General features: G+C 35.1%; 1 protein-coding gene across 1 annotated transcript; it reads left to right on the top strand.

Annotated features, from left to right (window-relative positions):
- The first annotated feature begins 2,305 nt into the window (after nucleotides 1-2,305).
- Nucleotides 2,306-18,892, top strand: dbh (dopamine beta-hydroxylase (dopamine beta-monooxygenase)). The gene is made up of 12 exons (XM_015381013.1): nucleotides 2,306-3,009; nucleotides 7,537-7,683; nucleotides 8,729-8,986; nucleotides 9,078-9,254; nucleotides 11,077-11,179; nucleotides 12,759-12,925; nucleotides 13,011-13,154; nucleotides 14,799-14,837; nucleotides 15,262-15,321; nucleotides 15,439-15,566; nucleotides 16,455-16,614; nucleotides 18,433-18,892. Exons 1-12 carry the CDS (start codon nucleotides 2,641-2,643, stop codon nucleotides 18,523-18,525), a joined length of 1,845 nt encoding a protein of 614 aa, XP_015236499.1. The 5' UTR covers nucleotides 2,306-2,640; the 3' UTR covers nucleotides 18,526-18,892.
- Nucleotides 18,893-19,021: the final 129 nt, after the last annotated feature.

The raw sequence follows: 19,021 nt of genomic DNA, 5'->3' as shown, positions 1-19,021 counted from the left end.
AAGAACATGAAATAATTGAGGTTGATGGGTGAGCTGGGTTTATGTCAAATGCAGGGTAATTAGAGCTCCCAAACCCTAAATCAACATATTAACTTAATTTGCATTTGTAATTGAGACACTATAGGGTTGGAGAGAATTCTCAGCAATTTTTGCACCCTTCTCATGTAACAAAAATATTGGATTGGGAACCAAAAATAATAAATGAAATGATCAAATCTCCAAGAATATTATAAGAGAAATAACTATGATTAGATATCTACCTCTGACTGGAACTATAGATGAAGCTTTCATTCTCTCCAAACCTGTTGTGTCCACTGTCCCTACCCATCCCCCATTTTCGTCCCGCCTCTCCTCTTCTTCCTCCTCTTAAAATCACAGCTGACTTTACAGCATTTCAGCTCTGTTTGCTGACGCATCAGTAGTGGGAAAAGAAAGACAAGTGTGCCTGTAAGAGGAGATGAGAAGGCAGAAGGAGAGAAAGAAGCCCCAGCGGAGAAACGTGTGATGGAGCAGAAGCAGGCAAAAAGCAAAGCATTACAACTGTGAAAGAAAAGAACAAAACCATTATTGTCAAACATGGAGACGTTCACTGAGCCTTACATGAGAGCTGCTCTCGGGAACATACAGATCTCTGCTGTGCCTCAGGGACTTACGGTCTTGATTACATTAACCACCACAATGGCAGGATTTCTGTTATCTACATGGATCCAAAGCTTTTCCTGTGTGACCCCCATCTGTATGAAAAACTTAATAGTCCGACATCCTCAGAGTTATTACATTCAGAGTTGGAAGTCATGAAACAGCGGATGTAGACTGGAGCTTTCCTTTAAAATTAAACAAACTGTAAAACAATATTGAATCATCATCAGAAAAATAGATGTTCTGAAACATCTCTTGACTCAAAATTGCATTGCTTTCTGGAGAGTGAATATTCAGGTAATCCAGTCATCAAAAGGCTAGGCAAAAATTAATTTTAATATGTTTTTAGTGGAATTAATAGTTTTTGGATTCTAGTGTGGTTTGTGATGTTGTGCAATTATTACACATCAAATGCCCACCCCAATAGGAATGGAAAACATGTTATCACATTATATTCTGAAAATCATATATTGTTCTGTGAACACATGGCCAACTGGCTGTGTGTTAGGACTACAAATGAAAGTGTGAATCAGGCTCATATAAAAAAAAAAAACATTCAGCCCACTGAAACATATTTTAGTTAAATACTTTTTACAACATTTTTGAAACTTAGCAAAACTGAGCCACTATGTACACAAAGAAGAAGAAAAAAAAACATGGTTGAAAATATTAATAAATAGAACGATGCAAGGATATCACAGTTCTGTATGGGTTTTATGTTTGAGAACCATCTATCCTGAATAATTTGGTCAAATAAGCTTTAACCTAATGTAGAGCAACTTGAATGTGTTCAAACCAATTCACAATGAAAATCTAAGACATAAATAAAATATTATTCATTTATTTATAATATTTAATTGCACAATTTGCTTAATCAGAAACAAACAGTTACTGTAATTGAACTCTTTAATCATATTTTTTTTACTTCTTTAATTTAAAAAGATTAAAGAAATGTTTGTTCAGAACCACAAATCATACAAAACCAATAAAAAACAAAAACCAAACTACACTATATATACCAAAGCAAATACGTATGAAGTGATTTATTACTGAATAAATGTAGGCTTATTTTAACCCTTACATCAAACAAGAAAACAAGGTAAAGAGAGGCCATCACTTGTCCACTGCATCTAACCTTTTTTTTTATTAAACACACTTTCCTCCATGACTTAACTAACCTTGTAAGCTACATCACTTTTCCATTGAAACCCCTCCATTGACAGTTTGATTAGGTCTTCTGTAGCTCCAGGTAATGGCTTAAGGAGGACTTAATACCTTAATGCCTTGTTGACACTTCACCCGATCTCCAACTGCCCAAGGATGTTGTTTGAATCAAATCGGAAAAGAAAAACGTTTGTGTAAAGAGAATATATGACAAAGGTTTGTTTACATTTAGGAAAAAAAATGCTATGTGGTACATTTGCTTACCAAAGTAGAAAAGAAAGAACAATAAATTCAAATTAGTCCAATTTGATCATCATTGATAACGTCTATGGCTGAATTTGGATCAATTAGGGCCTAGCAGATGTGCAGAATCATGGCTAACCCTCAGGGCTTAAGACAGACAATTCAATTTTCCTCAATAAATGTAATACCATTAGGATGGATAAAAACAGGCAAAAGTCTAAAGGGAGGAGTCTTTTAAAAAGCAAAGAAGTGAACAGGGTCAGAAGAGACGCAGCAGCTGCTCAGAGTAAAGAGAGGACACCAATAAAGCTTACAACCAGATAAAATAAAATAAGGAAACCGCAGATGCTCTAAAGGATCGCTTACATTAGAGATTGAGAGGAGAGAAGACAGGTAGAAACTGAGTTGACTGAGACCTGAAATCTAATAAGAAAATTTTGAAGAATCACATCTTTGGCTAATGTTACTTTAATTTTAAAGCAGGGCTGGGGGAAAGTTCCCTCACAGTTCATTTTTTGGCCTAATTTCAACTTTAGTGAGAGAGACAAAGTAAGGAAAAAAATTAGTTTGGAAAGAAAGCTTGAGGTAACCACAATGAGGATGTTTAACAAAAACCTCCGCCTTCAGGACATCACCATCATGTACTTCACTGGCCTGGCTGCCCTTATGGTCATCCTCGTGGCTTCGTATCAGGCACCCTCCAATGCCGTAGACGTGTCCAGCGTAAAGCCGAGCCCTTCCAGTGATTTGCCACCTCTCACCATGCCTTTCCATATGCCTCTGGATCCACGCGGGGATCTCCTGCTGTCCTGGAACATCAGTTATGTCAGCCAGGAGGTTTACATGCAGCTTAGGGTTGCAGAGCTCAAACATGGGGTGGTCCTTGGGATGTCGGATCGTGGTGAGCTTACTAATGCAGACCTGGTTGTGCTGTGGGACACTGGGACAAGGAGCTACTTCGGGGTAAGCAAACATAAGATGTTTTAAATAATTGCTTTGCAGCAAACATTATATTGACTATTGTTGGACAGGCTAGTTAAAGAAATCCTGTGAGTGCAGGGATCTTAAGGAGCAGGGATTTCCCACCACTTCTTTTTTGTCTATGGTGGAGGTGTACATTTGGTGTTTTTCTAAATGCAGCCTTGGGTATAGTTTTCATTGCATGATCGCTAAAGATCTTATCAGGTCTTCCTAATTGGGAATCAGTCAAACTGCACTAATAGCTGCTGCTCTACTGGGAATCATTAACAGATATTTGCATATCAAAGTCGAATCAGATGCTAATGAGGATGTGCAAAAAGGCTATTTTGAGATTACTTCTAAATTTAGGGTTTGAAAAAGTAACCCTCTTAATAGCTAAATTAGATATCGTAGAATACTATTTAAGTATCCAGTTTGTTTAATTATTCAATGCCATAAAAAAGTTATTGTTTTGAGTCGGTAATTTGCAGCAATCTCTAATTTTTAACAATCATTTGGCGATTAGAAAGGAAACTTTCGCTTTTAATGGGAATAAATCTGCAGAACCAGATATGGTTAAATAACTATTTGCTGTATTGAGCCTGGAGTTGAGAAAAAAAACAAGGGCTCAAAGAAAAATAAGCAGAAGCAAAAGTCAAAGAGTATTTTTCATATTACAGAAAAAAAACAGGATGTAAAATAAAGTAAAAGCAGCAATCGCTCCAACATTGACTGTCCAGGAAAGAGACAGAAAAAAACCAAACAAAACACTAAGCCAGGTGTTTTTCTCTAAGCTTAAAAAAATATGAGAGTCAAAAGAATTCATGGTAAAGGTTGCATTATTTACGACTCCAACAAAACCATAAGCTGTCTATGAGAATAAAAAACTAAGTGAAGAAAAAGTTTGATGCAGCGGTAACTTTAAAATAAGCTTTGCACATTGTTAAAGTTTCTCCCTTCTATTCCTGAGCACACAACCTTTACAGAGAGTACTATTTTAGAATCACTTCAAATTTGTTGCGTACATTTTTTTTCTATTAGAACACAGAAGAAGTTATTGATATAAATTATATCTTTTGCATCTAAAAGCACAATTAGTTACAAAACTCAGAAATTGCAAAGAGATGGATGTTATGATGGCATACTGAGAACTTTGTTGAAGAAATTAGATCAAAGACTTTACCATGTTTTAAATATTTACCTTTAAAATTGCATAGAGTAAGCTAATTTGCTCTTCAAATATACTTTACATTAAAGTAGATAGGAATCTTTAAAACCTCCATGTGATAAAAGGGAAAATAATGTGAGAAAAGGCTGTTTTGTTTTTTTCAATTGGTTGCACCCAATCTGATGTTGTTTTTCATTATTTCCTCCCCAGGGATGAAATTTACTCACAAATAAAAGGTCACAGCTATGCTGCAGTCACCAACCCTGTCTTCACAAACACACACAAACATGTCTCTCTATCTTTGCGGGCCCTTTCCATTAACTTCCAATAATTTCTACAGCTTTACTCTTACTATTACCATAAATATACGGTAACTATAACAGATTCATACCAAACCTTAACCCAAACTCAATTCACACATTAGTCCTAATCATGACCCCCTGTAAAACAGCGATTCCTCACATTGGGTCCAGGCATGGAGATCCACAAGAAGCAGTCAGTCCCCACAGTGTGCTAATTTTCCAGAAAATGGGCCCCACAATGTCTCAAATCCAAGACCACACACACATTTTGTGTCACACTATCCTTGTAAGGACTTGTCATTGACTTCCATTCATATTGCTTTCATTTCTATGGCCTAATACTGCCCCTTACCCTAAGCCTAAGCAAAACTAACCCTAAACATAGCCCAAAACAAAACATGGTCACATACACACATATAAAGACATATTGTTCTCAAAAAACAGGTTTAATTTTGTCTGTGTTCCAGTGGTGTGTTGTTATTAAAAAGAAATATATTTCCTTTATTATGGGGTAAAACACTATTTCACACTGATATAAAAGTTGTTTTAGACATCTTTTCATAAGAGAAATAAATGAAAATGGGAATAGTACCGGTAGATATACTGTGTAACAAAATCTGCTGTCCGTCGCAAACTTAGTTTGCTGTTCCAGTTTTTCTGAGCGTGGAATCAGCAGAAAAAAGCAGCAGAGAGGATGAAACTGTCGTAACATCTCACTGTAAACCGTGCTTTGTATTTCTGGTCAAAGAAATTGAATAAAAAAATACTCTAAACATGACTATATAACTGAACAATTTTACTTAATATAAACTGTGTTGTAAATACAATGTTTTCAGATCTGTTTCCTGTACTAGAATTACAATGCTCATTGGGACCTCCTATTGGCCTGGGGGTATACAGAGCCAGCAGCACAGTATGCTGTGTCTTGGGCCCACTCTGTCAGATTGAATTTGAATAAATACTGTTTGTTTTATGTAAAGTGCTCTGTGACATCATTTACTATGATCTAGCATCACCTAAATAAAATTAATTAAACTGATCTTGTATATTTTCTACATACAAAGAGATAAAAACCTTTTCATTACATTTTAAAATAACACACTCTTCAGAAATGATTGTAAAATCTGCACAAAACACATTAAAGTAATTGTACGTCTAGTTATCTTACCCGTTTGTGTAAAAATGCAAAATGTTGCATGAAACGATTTAAAGGAATGATGGACAGCATACGATCCAGGAACAGAGAAGAAAGGGTGTTAACTCACCATAGAAATGTGCCAGAATGCTTTTCAAAATACTTGCATATAACATTGCAAACAACAATTTTATATGCAAGTATATTGTGTCTTTGCATTCCTGTCAAAACATCAAAAAAGCAGACTATACTTTTATGAGTGATACAGGATGATTTCCGCTTGATTACCATAGAGCCTATTCTTCTTTTGCAGTTTTATTTTTAACTCTGAAAACCTAAAAACCAACATCTATTAGTTGCCATGCCTATATATTGGATATAATTTTAATATTTGTTTTATTATTATCATAGATATTTATCAAAGATGATCAGTTTTTTTTTTTTTCCAAAGTCACCATGCAGCATTTGCAGCACTAAACAAGTTTGATTCAGCTTGACTAAAGCCAGAAACGGCTTTTTGGATTGTAAATGTTGCAGACTTATATAACAGAAATTGCTTTGAAGCCGTGAGATGTTCAAAACTATTTAGATAATATTTCTTCAACTCTGCTGCCTATTCAGTGCTAACTTACAACAATCAAGGTAAACCATTTATTTGATTTGTACACAATGCCCACTTTCTGAGCCACAGTCTTAAAAACCTCTTGGAGTTTGTGTGGGACTGTTATATAAGAGTAACAGAGGAGAAGAAATGAGAGATCTTAGGTGTTATTTTGGACAGGTAGGAATGTGAGAAACACAGCTGAGGCTACAAAGCCTTCTGGCAGAGAAGAAGAACATCTTGCATGCCAGGTTGGGAAAGGTTTCCCAACACCAGGTGCCACTCTTTTTAACTTGTTCCTTTTAAGAAATATATCATTATTCTCTATCAACTGACTCATCACAACTGATACTGTTTGTCACAATTATTATATAGTTACCAGTGTTGTCTTTTATATCGCTTACTTTTGCCCTTTCTTGACAGACACTTGCAGCTACCTTAATTTTTCAAAGTGATTATAATGATGTTTTGTACAATATCACAGCAGGAACAGCGCTCCACTTTACCAACCAGCCAGTTTATCTATTCTCAGAGTATTGATAGCGTCAAAGAAAATAATTCTACCACAATTCCTTTTCTTTCCACAAAATGGTAAATGGTCTGTACTTTTATAGCGTTTTTTTCAAGTCAGAGGACTTGACCAAAGCGCACTACACTGCAAGCTACATCGTAGCCACTGCTGCTCTGGGGCTCACTGAAAGAAGTGAGCTGCCGTATACTGGCGCCACCGTGACCTCTGACCTTCATCAATAGGCAATTCAGGTGAAGAGTCTTGCCCAAGGACACAACGGCACTGAAAGCCGGAGCCAGGGCTTGAACCGATAACCCTCCGATTGGAAAAGGATTTCTTTCATTGCATCGTTCTTGAGAGAAACGTTCGATTTATGAAATACTTAAAAACTAATGGCTTTATAAACAGATTCTCTTGGTTCAATAATATTCTCTAACAGACCTTAGAGCTTTTCACATGGCGGCTTTATTTATGCTGATTAAATGACACACAGTTGGACTCTATTTACTAAATGTGTGATTTCTAAAGACATTGGTTTCACTGCATTTCATTCTGGTCCAACAGCTAAAAAAACACCCTACATTTTGGGGGTTTATTCATCAAAAACAACTGTAGGAAATAATAGTTTGATTTTGCTTTTAATTCACAATTATGTGCTACTTTATGCTGGTCTTTCGCATAACATTAGTCTCAAAGGGTTTGGGTTGTGAAGCGACGGCACATGGAAAATTTCAAGGTGTGGGAATATTGTTTTAAGTACTGTATTTATTGATCAAGGTTTTCTGGTGTTCTTGTTTATGCCATTTCCTGCAGGATGCGTGGAGTGATAGCAAAGGCCATGTATCCCTGGACACCCAACAAGACTATGAGCTGATTGAAACCAAACAGAAAGCTGATGGATTTTACCTGATCTTCAAGAGACCTTTTAGCACCTGCGATCCTAGGGACTATGTCATAGAGGTGGGGAAAAATGATTTTGGACATGTTTGTGTGTATGTGCCAGTGTAAATGTACGAAAATGTTTTTGGTTACGCAAACAATTCACAAGCATTCAATAAAAAAATAAAAATAAAAAAACTCAACCGTGAAGTATTTATTCAATGCCAGGAATTATGGAAGAAGATTTACCCAACTTGCATTTCAGCCGCAATTGAAAACGGTCCTGTTACAGTATATTTGGCTTCTGCTTAAATAAATTAACCAAATCTAAGATAGGAGTCATTCCAAAAGTCCTGCAAAACAGACATGTTGACAATTTCCTTTGCTGTAAAAAAAGATACAAAAATGACAGCATTAAAGTAAAAACACATAAAATATAAAACATATAATGATTAAAACATATATAAAGAATAAAATGATTAAGAATGAAACGATTAAAAGAGAGGAAAAATTATAAGAGTGGCTGCATGGTGGAGCAGTGGGTAGCACTGTTGCCTTGCAGCAAGAAGGTTCTGGGTGTGATTCCTGGTTTTCTGCCTGTGTATGTGTGGGTTCTCTATTATAAGAGAAAACAAGTTGTTCAGGTATTCATTTTGCGTTTACATCTTCAGATTAGATAGCTTCTTAATTCATTCTTAAATCTTTTATAACCATCTACCTGCTGAAAACATGCTAACACAATTTGCCTTTAAGATTTTATCTGCCACATTTATTTCTGATTGGTCAGTAATATATGTTGCATACATTTTATCTTTATTTTTGTATGTACAAAACATAATGTGAGAATGAAAGGAAGTAAAGGATTTTATCCATCAATGATATTCCAATTTCATACAGATAATTTTATTAATCATTGTTTCCATGGTATCACTTTTTTAAGCTTATAAACCCAAAAGTCAACACTTGTTTCTATGACATCACGAAAGTATGTCTGTTTGTCTTACGAAAAAACGAAATACTGATGTAAGCTACAAATATAAGGCGGTATCAATTTAAAATGAACTCTTCTCACCTCATTTATTCTGCTGTCAAGTGATTTTAAAACCTTTATGTTCTTACTAATCAGGAAGGAACTGTACACATCATCTACGGCTTGTTGGATGAACCTCTTCCCTCTCTTGAAGATCTGAACCTGTCCAGGATCCATACAGGGGTACAGAGGTTGTTAATGCTGCGTCCTGACATGCCGTCACCCACTTTGCCTCCAGATGTGCGCACATTGGATGTTGTTGCACCAAATGTCATCATACCAAACCAAGAAACTACCTACTGGTGCTTTATCCAGAAACTGCCAGATAATATGCCCAAGAACCACATTATCATGGTATTACAAATAACAGAGGTCTCACATTTGATATGTTATAATTTATATGACAAAAATGCACAACTTTTCTATTTTTCTTTCCTTCTGCCAGTATGAATCTGTGATAACTCCAGGTAATGAGGCCATTGTGCATCATATTGAAGTGTTTGAGTGCGCACCGGATCTCCAAGAAGTACCGCACTACAGCGGCTCCTGTGACGATAAGATGAAACCCAGAAAGCTCAACTTCTGCCGCCATGTACTCGCTGCATGGGCCATGGGGGCTGAGGTATGATGGCAAATCTATGTACATGATGAACATAATAAATATGCTTTAGATTACAAATAATCCAAAAAAATCCATATTCCATCAACCACCCTCAAATATGCAGTAACTAGAATAAATGTCACCAATGGTCAAATGATTCATGAAACAAAATATTTCTGTAATACAAAACTGCAAACACAAAAAAACAAACCAGAATAACTATAAAAGTCATTTGGTTTCATATAAAAACCCAGAAGCAAATAGAAACGGAGGGCTGGGACCAGTCCAGACTTTGCACCTATTTTAGGAGACAAACAAAAGCTCCCACGCTAGTAATATTGAAGCCGCAAGCTTTAAAATTCTGCAAAGATGTTCCCACACACAGCACGTCTATTAAGAGACAGTCTGTATGTGGGAGCATGAAAATATTTATAAACTTGCTTACAAAAAACAGAAAAATACATCCACAAAAACAGCAAATGAACCCTTAATGTCAACAAATTTTAAGATTTTTCAGAGGTGATGAAAACAGGTTTCATTATGTTTTCATAGAATTAGGTTTTTAGTTTTTTTTTTAATGGTTTTTTATTCAATTCTTATGTCACTAGAACTTAACAATACAACTTTAAAAGCTCTTATCTAAACAACAAAGTATAACTTGTAGAAAATACATTTAACATTTAGCTTAAGAATGACAATCTTTTTCTCTGCCTGGGTCTGTGAGTTCAGCTTTAATAAATTGTCTGCCTCGAGATTTTTTTCTGACCTTGTGCTAAATAGTTATTGAGTTATTATTTATAATTAGAAGTGGCTGTTGGTAAGACTGAATAGTATTGTTTCTCCTTTTCCACTCTGGATCTCTGCACTAAAATTTTGTAAAGTGTGAAATGCCATCACCAGAATAAACCTTTCTTTTGGAACCTTGAGTAAATAAAGTTGTCGGTGGTAGAATTAGTAACAACTTCCTCAATAATCAGTTTGTAAATCTATATCAGTAGTATATATATGTATATTTCGTACAATATCATATTTAAATAGTGAAATCTGGGGCAAGTAATCAGCAGAAGTTTTCCAAATGTTACCTTCAAACTATTTTTTTTCTCAAAAACTCCAATTTAAGCACATAAATGATAAACTTTCAAACTTCACAGTGCTGGAGTACAAGGCCACAAGGTGACAAAGTAGTGGCTGAGCAAGTAAAGCAGCCTGCTATCCACATAAAGCAAATAGGACAGGCAACAGCGAGGCTGTCACCATATTTCTCTGCACTGCTTCCCACCGTATCACAAGAGAGCCTGGCCCCTCTCCGATTGGATTATCTGCCAGCTAAACAAAACAAGCAGGATGCCTTCTGTGAGCTGTGAAGACAAGATTAGGTTGGAAATATTCAGGGCTCTTTCATCACCTTCTTATAGTGTTGTTTTATTCTCCTGAGCAGAAAAAAAGGGCATTGAAGCTTTGTAAAACAGCAAGGAAAAAAAGGGAAATAATTCTATTATAGAGAGCTGTTCATTTTAAAGAGTAGAGAATAGAGTATTTATCTTTTTTTTTTAATTCAAACTTCTTTGGGAAGTATACGACTTTAAATTGATCATAGGGTTACAAAATGGAAGCTAAAGTCATTGATCACTTTTATTTTCAAATCAAATTAACTTCAATTCAGTTAATTCTTGTGTATTTTAGAAACCTAAATAAAATTCACATTTCTACTGCTTATAAAAACAATGTCAATACATCAGTTTTTCAAGACAGTACATCAAGACTAAAATAACTTACATGATGGTTTATCTTATGAATCTTGTATGTATTTAAAGTGTGCATTGATACACATGTGTGCTTGCAGGCTTTTTACTATCCCACTGATGCAGGCCTAGCCATGGGTGGACCTGGTTCCTCAAGGTTCCTTCGTCTGGAAGTCCATTACCACAACCCTCTACTTATTTCTGGTACATACATTATACAGATGATTAGTTAACTCAGGGATAAAGTGTACTTCGAAGGCATGTTTGGTTAAAAAAAAGTAAAAGTAAACAAGCAAACTCATCTCCTTAGTCTCTTCTTATCAAATAAGTAGATATAATTTTTCAAACAATATCTCTGGATATGTTTTGTGTCCAAAGTACCAAATGTCAAAAAACGTTAATCTAAACTAAACATTACTGGAGGTTTGCAAATAAGAATTTTTTTTTTTTTTTCTAAAGCTTTGAGCTACCAACACATGTATTTTTTTTTTACATTTCTTTTGAGAAGAAATATACATAAAATGCATTTTTCACTTAGATATCTGTCTGTTTGTTCTCTATTGGGAGCATAGCTCTAATCTCATATTTGAGATTCCCAAAATTCAGCCAAAAGTTTCCTAAACCTCATTTGCCATCATCAGTAACCAAAGGATCCAAAAAGCTGAAAGGGAAAAAAACGACAATTTTAACCCTTGACATTTTTAGCCTCTCTGTTTAAAGACATCAAACTGTCACATTCTTGGTTTTGTTATGTTTATTTAGAGTATTCAGCTTTACTTTGCTGCTTGTTTTAGTGTTTAATTATTATTTTGTTGTTTTCTTGTTAGTTCCTGTCTTCCAGGTTTTCCATTTGTTGTCCTCTGCTGCCCTTTTGTGTCCTTTATCCCTAGCTCTGTTTTCTGCTCTGTCCTTACCTGTTTCCAATTCTCTCGTTAGCCCTCTCTTTGTCTCTGTCCCCTTTAAAAGCCCTCCCTCTTCAGTTCCTGTTTGCTGGATCCTCGTCTAACGTCTATCTGCTTACCTCGTCTCTCCCTGGCTCCTAGAGTTTGTCTTCCCCTGATGTCTCCTTGGTTCTGGTTTGTTTGTTATTTTTGTTGGATTTTTTGATTCCAGCCTCTGTTCCTGTGAACCTCATTAAACCCACCTAAATTCACCTCTGCCTACTTGCATCTGCTTTTGGGTCCTCAATCCAACACCAAATCCTGACACAAACATGTATATCCTCTCATGTTGGATTAAACATATTGCATTTTCCCTTTACACAGCTTCTCTTTGCTCTCTTTGACTTTAATTTATACACCTCACTGATTCCTGAAAGTAGCTAACTTCCATCCTTCTTTCTTTGCTGACACTGTCGGTTTTTGACTTTCTGACCACCTTGTCAGAACTAATCGAGCGGTAAATCAGGCAATTCCAGTCACAAATGAATTTCTCTGTGTATCACATGTAAAATTCATTATTAGCAAAATTCACAATGGTCTATATTTAAAAATGGTAACATACTGTAAGATTGCTTTTATACTTTCTCTTTTTTTCCCAAAATATTAGCATTTCCTAGTCTTGTTCAAACCCCAGTAGCTTCCTAATACCTTTCTGGCCAAGAAAAGATGAGGGAGCACCTATTTGATACTTTCAGTGAATGCTCACTCCTGCTATTAAAGCAGAAAATATATTTCAAAAACTGGGAAGGTGCACAGATGGTCTACATATAGAACATTTCAGACATAGAAAGTTGTATAGCTGTCAAACATAAAAAATGTATGCACCTGTATTTTTAATGCAGGCCGGCGCGATTCATCAGGTATAAGACTGCATTACACTCCCAGCCTGAGGCGGTACGATGCAGGGATCATGGAGCTGGGCCTGGTTTATACTCCTGTCATGGCGATTCCTCCAAAGCAGCATTCCTTCTATCTCACTGGGTATTGCACATCCAAGTGCACGCGGACTGTATGTACAGAAAAGCATCATTTTGTGGTTAAACTGCAGAGAAACTGCCAAATCTAAAACTCTCTTTATCTGTTTGTTTCTCTAGGCTTTGCCCCCAGGTGGTATCTATGTATTTGCATCCCAGCTCCACACCCACCTGGCCGGCCGTGGGGTCAGAACGGTTTTGGTGAGGGGAGGGAAAGAGCTGGAAGTGGTTCAGGAAGATCCGCACTTCAGTACAGAGTACCAGGTGAAAGAAAGGACAGCTCCACTTAACAAATGAATGTGGATGCACATTTTTTATCTTTTTATTAGAGAGGGAAAAGTATCAAAAATCTTACTTGAAATAATTACCAATTATAATTTAAATATTCCAAGAGAAGAGTCAAGCTGTTGTATTAATTTAATCTTATTTGATAAATATATAGTACGTTTATAATTTGCAAGTGGTAAACAGTTAAAAGTTTGTCAAAAGTTAATAAAAAACAGAACATTTCAAACACAAGCAAGTGTGCAAGTTGCAAACCAAAGTGTTGTGTGGGCTAAAAAGGTGACACATCACAGTTTTTTTTTTTATTTCTTATTTCCAATAAATAAGAAAGAAAAGTTAGGAGATTTCTTCTCTCATTAAACCACTAGAATTTCCATAAAGAGTACAAAAACTGGAGTATTGCTTCTAATTTGGCAGAAAATGCTTCCTTAAGAACTATTTTATTAATTCAAAATTAAACACATGAAATAATATAAAATAAAGATATGTTTTACAGTTATATGACTAGAAAATATTTGCAACCTTTTAATGAATTGTTCATGTGAGCTCACTTTCTTAAAAACCCATGGAGCATTTTTGTATGAATCTCTGCTCACCCTAGAAGTAAACATATGCGACTAAAAAAATCCATACACCACAAAAAGGAGACTGACTGACATAAAAACAAGTGACAGTAGAAGTCATGTCATGATTTAAGCCTCACCAGACACACAAAGGACTCCAATTTCATTGATTGAAGTCCTTGTCCATCAACATTGACGGCATAAAGCTTATTGCCAGAGGAACTCTTCTTTTAGTTTCATTAATGCAAAATGCTAGACAACCCTACTAAAACTAATTTAAGAATAACTCAATAAAAATGTAAAAAAAAAAAACTCATAAAAAGCACAGCTACTTTTCTTATTTCCTCTTGCAGTGGAGTGGAGACAGCTGTGTTATTTTGTTAATTTCTACTTTAAAGGCTATGGCGAATATTTGTGTCGCCATCTTCTGTCTTTATTAGATGCTATTTGCGTATGTCTTTTTATCACCAAAAATGTGGTTCATTTGAGAAATGTGTTGCTGCAACTTCGTAGAAGTGTGGAAACACACAATGCAATGATTTGTAAACGGCCTGTTTAGACGAAAATAGAAAATAAAGAAACTTAAAAAAAAACCAAAAACATATAAAACAAGTTCTTCCAAGCAAACCAACACAAAACTGTTATATAATGGTTTTAGGCCTCATCAGGCACAGCGGACTTTATCTGTCAGCATATTGAGAAACAGCAGCAGACATCTGCTGTTTCCTCACACTAAAAAAACACTTATAGCAAAGCATCTGCAGCTTATGTGAGACCAAATGTACATTTAGAGGAGTTAGTTCAAAACCTGATGCTTCATTAGACATGCAGGTTTTTGCTGCATCATTCTCATCCAAGCTTACACTTCCTGTTTTTGGTCTTTTTTTAGTTTTTGAAAACTTGTTAGATGTTTGAATACTGCATGGAAATGTGTCTTGAATCTTTATAAAAGCATTCTGTTTTCAATGCTAACATTAGCTAATCACTTCTACATGTATGTTGTTGCTGCATGTTCAGTTGACATTTGACTGTTAATCTTACCATGTTTTGTTTTTGGTAGACAATCCGAGTTCTAAAGAAAATGGCAAATATCTTACCAGTAAGTACACATTTGTGGATTTTTTTTTATATATTGCATTGTATTTTATTAAATCACTTTATTTGGAATTATTATTGAATCTTACTAAATTAATTATTAACAATAATCTTATATAATAATTATAATTACTTACTAAACTGCTGAATGTTGTGTAAAATGGGTTCATTAATTTATAAAAATTAAAAAAAACTACATACAGTCATATATTTATATTACTATTTTGTATGTATTCATTAATGTTTTTCAAGGCTGCACTTTAAAAAATGAAATTGTCTTGAGCTGTCTAAATAGAAGCTGTAATATTAAAGGTTTTAGGAGAACTTTTCCAGAGAAGACCAAACAGCTGTGATCCTCAAAAACACCTTTTTCCTGACAGCAAACTGCCTGCTGATGTTGCATGTGTAATTTCTCTTAAATCCTGCAGGGAGATGTCCTTATAACAAAATGTACTTACAACACAGAGGACAGGAACAAGCCTACAGTGGTGAGACGTTCTGCTATTAAAATGAGAGCTTGTTATAACAGTATAACCCTGAGTACCCTCTCTAATCTCTCTCATATTCACTGTATTTTGTTCATTCTGCTTTCATTAACACTCCAGGGAGGTTTTGGCATCATGGAAGAGATGTGTGTTAATTACATTCATTACTACCCTCGGACTCAGCTCGAGCTCTGCAAGAGCCACGTTGACCCAGAGTACCTGCAGAAATATTTTACCTTCATTAATAGGTACTGCATAAAGACAGTTATCTTTACATTCTAACTTTTTTGTTAATTCTGTCCTTGTAATTCATGCTTGTCTTACAAACATGAATTACATAAATATTTGCATCTCAAAGCTGTAAAATATATTTTTTTTCATCTCTGTCTTTTATAATGACTTGAACCTGAAGTCTGTCTTATTAATCAGGAATTATATAATTGGGATTCCCTGTTAGGGGCCAGTATGTTTAGCGAGCATTTTTCAGCAGAAAAAACAAAAAAATATAAACATTATAAATGCATATTATTTAATACTTTCTTATTGGGGTTATTTGGCTTTTTATGTTTACATACTGTAGCTCCATCGTTTTTCAATACAGACATGAAAAATATATTTTTCACATAGTATATGTTAACAATTTGGTATTATAAAAAAGCAGAGATAGAGATTTGAAGCAACAATCAAATAACAGATTTTCTAAAAATAGTCTAAAGAAAAAATTTGCTGCATGGAATTAGCAGAAACATGTCATCATATAAAAGACAAATAAAAAAAAAGGGATTGTTGATTTTCCCAAATTAATTTCAAAACAAATGACAGCAGTAGTAAATGTTAGGAATGGTTCAGAAATTAATGTTTGTTTTTGGATGACTGTTTTTTTTTTTAGGACAATTCAAAGAAGTAAGATGATAAATTTTAAATATGACAAATATGACCTATGCTCATTCAACACAGCAGAAATGGCAGGAAGGTTAACCCCAATGGCACTGAATGTCCGGGGGTCAGTTTAAGGGAATAAGAGGGCTTTTTTTTATTTAGGATTCAATATGCTTTTGACCTATATAAAAAAAAGATAATGCATCTTTAAAAACCGTCTGTCTTTTGCTACCATCTTCCCTACATTTCCCCTCCAGGTTCAATGGTAATGACCAGTGTGTGTGTGGCGATGTGGGTGTGACAGAGCAGTACTCTCAGGTGCACTGGGATGATTTTGCTGGAGAAGTGTTGGATTCTCTTTATAATACAGCTCCCATCTCCATGCACTGCAATCAGTCGACTGCACGCCTCTTTCCTGTGAGTCACCTATTCATCAAACACTCATATTTACAAGCTATAACACACTGACAGGCCACCAATTAAGTTATATCAATACAGATATATCAACAGAAGAGTCAGACTCACTTAGCTGAATACTTTCATAAACCACAGACTCTCAAGATGATGGAATGAGAGTGAATAAATGAATGGAACGGTTTGGAGGCCTTGATAAAGTTTTTCTGACAGAAAACAGGAGAGAACAGGAGAGTTAAAAGGTCTGTGTTGAAAGGAGGTGTTAAACCTCAAAAATAAATCCTAACCGAAAATCCAGTTTATATTAAACAAAGTTTCACAACGTCGCTTGAAATCTTAGGGATGTGGTGCTAAAACCAAACAGCTTTATCAAAATTAGGTTAGAAGAGCAACATGAAAAAGAGAACCTGTCAGGGAAAATGTGCTTATGTAGGAATACTTTAGATTGCAAACTCAGACTGGTCCTTTCTTCCACATATGGGTTTTTATACCTTTTTAGATTGAATGGAAGGCAAAGGAGCTGCAGATGTCCCAGAGAAATAAAAAAGTGAGTAATATTTTAGACTTGTAGTTAATGTCCTGCAGTATGACACATTCTCAGTGGTTTATTTTATAGTGTTTTTTTATTTGAGCTTCTAAATTAGGTTGATATCATGCAGGCTTGGATTATTTTAAAAAATAGAGGCTGAATGGTTCCGCCTCAGAGCTGCTTTAAAGCGTTGCATACAATAGTGCTACTTTAGCCTGTCAATACAGTGAAAATTGTACTTTCCTTTTCACTAATTCTTTTTGCTTTATGTCACAGTTAAACAAGTTCAATATTAGACAAAGATAAGTCAAATTTAACAAAGCACTGGGTAAAATGTCTGCAGAACGTAATATATATTAAAATGTTAGTAAATTCTATGACCTGATAAAATGTGCCTGGTTTTAGTGACATAAATAAAAAGTAAATATAGAATTACCGTAGCTTGCTTCATGTTAGACAGTTTTGCCTTATAAATTATTTTCAGTCATTTTATAAACACTTTTAATAAAAACAAACATGTACAAACAAATCCTGAAAGTATTAATAGATTTGCCTGAGCTGCCTAAACCAACACCATGGAAAAAATCCTAAGAGGGGAATTATCATCCAACCAGAAGCTGAATAGAGGTATCATTTATAAAAAGCTTTATCAAATTACAGACATTAATAGATTAACTTTATGCTTTTTCTAAAATAACTTAAGATTTCAGCGAGTGTTCTTACTTCCCAAACTTTTAATAAGTGTAAACGTATTACTTATCTAATAAAGTTTGAAACATTACCAATCAGTACATTTCAGTATTTAAATTTACAGTTAATGATTGATTTCAATTTCAATCTTTAAATATTAATTGTTCTGTTTCAATTTCAATTGTTTTTTCGCTCAACTTCTTGATATGACATAACTTACAAAAGCACAAATTATTCGATTTTTGCCAAATTAAATTTTCAAAATCAAAACCTGTTAAGGTATATAGGATTTTCATCAACCCTGTACCCGCTCCCGAGAGAGAACGCCTATCAGGCACAAGCCCAATTCTCCTCGTTCACGCTCTATTTAAAAGTTGTTGGTATTGCTTTTTCCACTATGTCAGACTCACCACCGGTAAGTGAAAATGGGGAAGGGCACGTATGACGGCCTTACATAAGCATATTACCAGAATGATTGAAAATTAGCAGGACCACTTATTTTGATGATGCACCCGGAAAAAGAACATCCTCCACTAAACCTTTAACTGTAAAAAGTGTTTTTTTTTTCAATGAAATTATAACTTGTATCATATCCATTCCAGGGTGAATGGGAGAAACAGCCTTTACCAGAAGTGACCTCCATCCTACCAAAACATCGCTACCCCTGCGAAGGAGGTCCAAAGTCTTACAGTTAAGCTGGTACGGCTCCGGTCGGTGCAGCAGCAGAAGTTTCAGGACAGAGAGCGATAGTGGGACCAATAGAAGACCAAAGAGGCATCTGTAATGTGACTTAGTTTGTTTTTAGTTCTATTTCTGTATTTCTAAATTGCATCCACTGCTTACTGTAATTTTCCAAGTTCAAACTCCTACTTCCTCTGTCTATTGTTAGTGCATACTTATTAAGTTAATAGCAGCCTTAATCAGGAGTTATATTTAATAAACTGACATAAATCATATTTTGCATCACAGTGGTGCAAAACATGATATAAAAATGAAAAGCTAAAGAAAAAAAAGTTTTTGTTTTCCTTTGCATGTTTCTTTAATGACATTAAAGCATTGTTATTTGTCATATCATTTAATGCAGTGCTATTAAATAAACATTCTATATTACAATAAAATGTTGAATTTCTGTGGGGTCCACATCTTTGGCGTAGTAGCTTTATTTGTTTGTATTAAACAGATTTATTATGA

This window comes from Cyprinodon variegatus, unplaced genomic scaffold (assembly GCF_000732505.1).
Source record: "Cyprinodon variegatus isolate N-32 unplaced genomic scaffold, C_variegatus-1.0 Scaffold227, whole genome shotgun sequence".
Classification (NCBI taxonomy): Eukaryota; Metazoa; Chordata; class Actinopteri; order Cyprinodontiformes; family Cyprinodontidae; genus Cyprinodon; species Cyprinodon variegatus.
The sequence above is the reverse complement of the archived record's forward strand: the minus strand, read 5'-3'. Positions and strand labels throughout refer to the sequence as shown.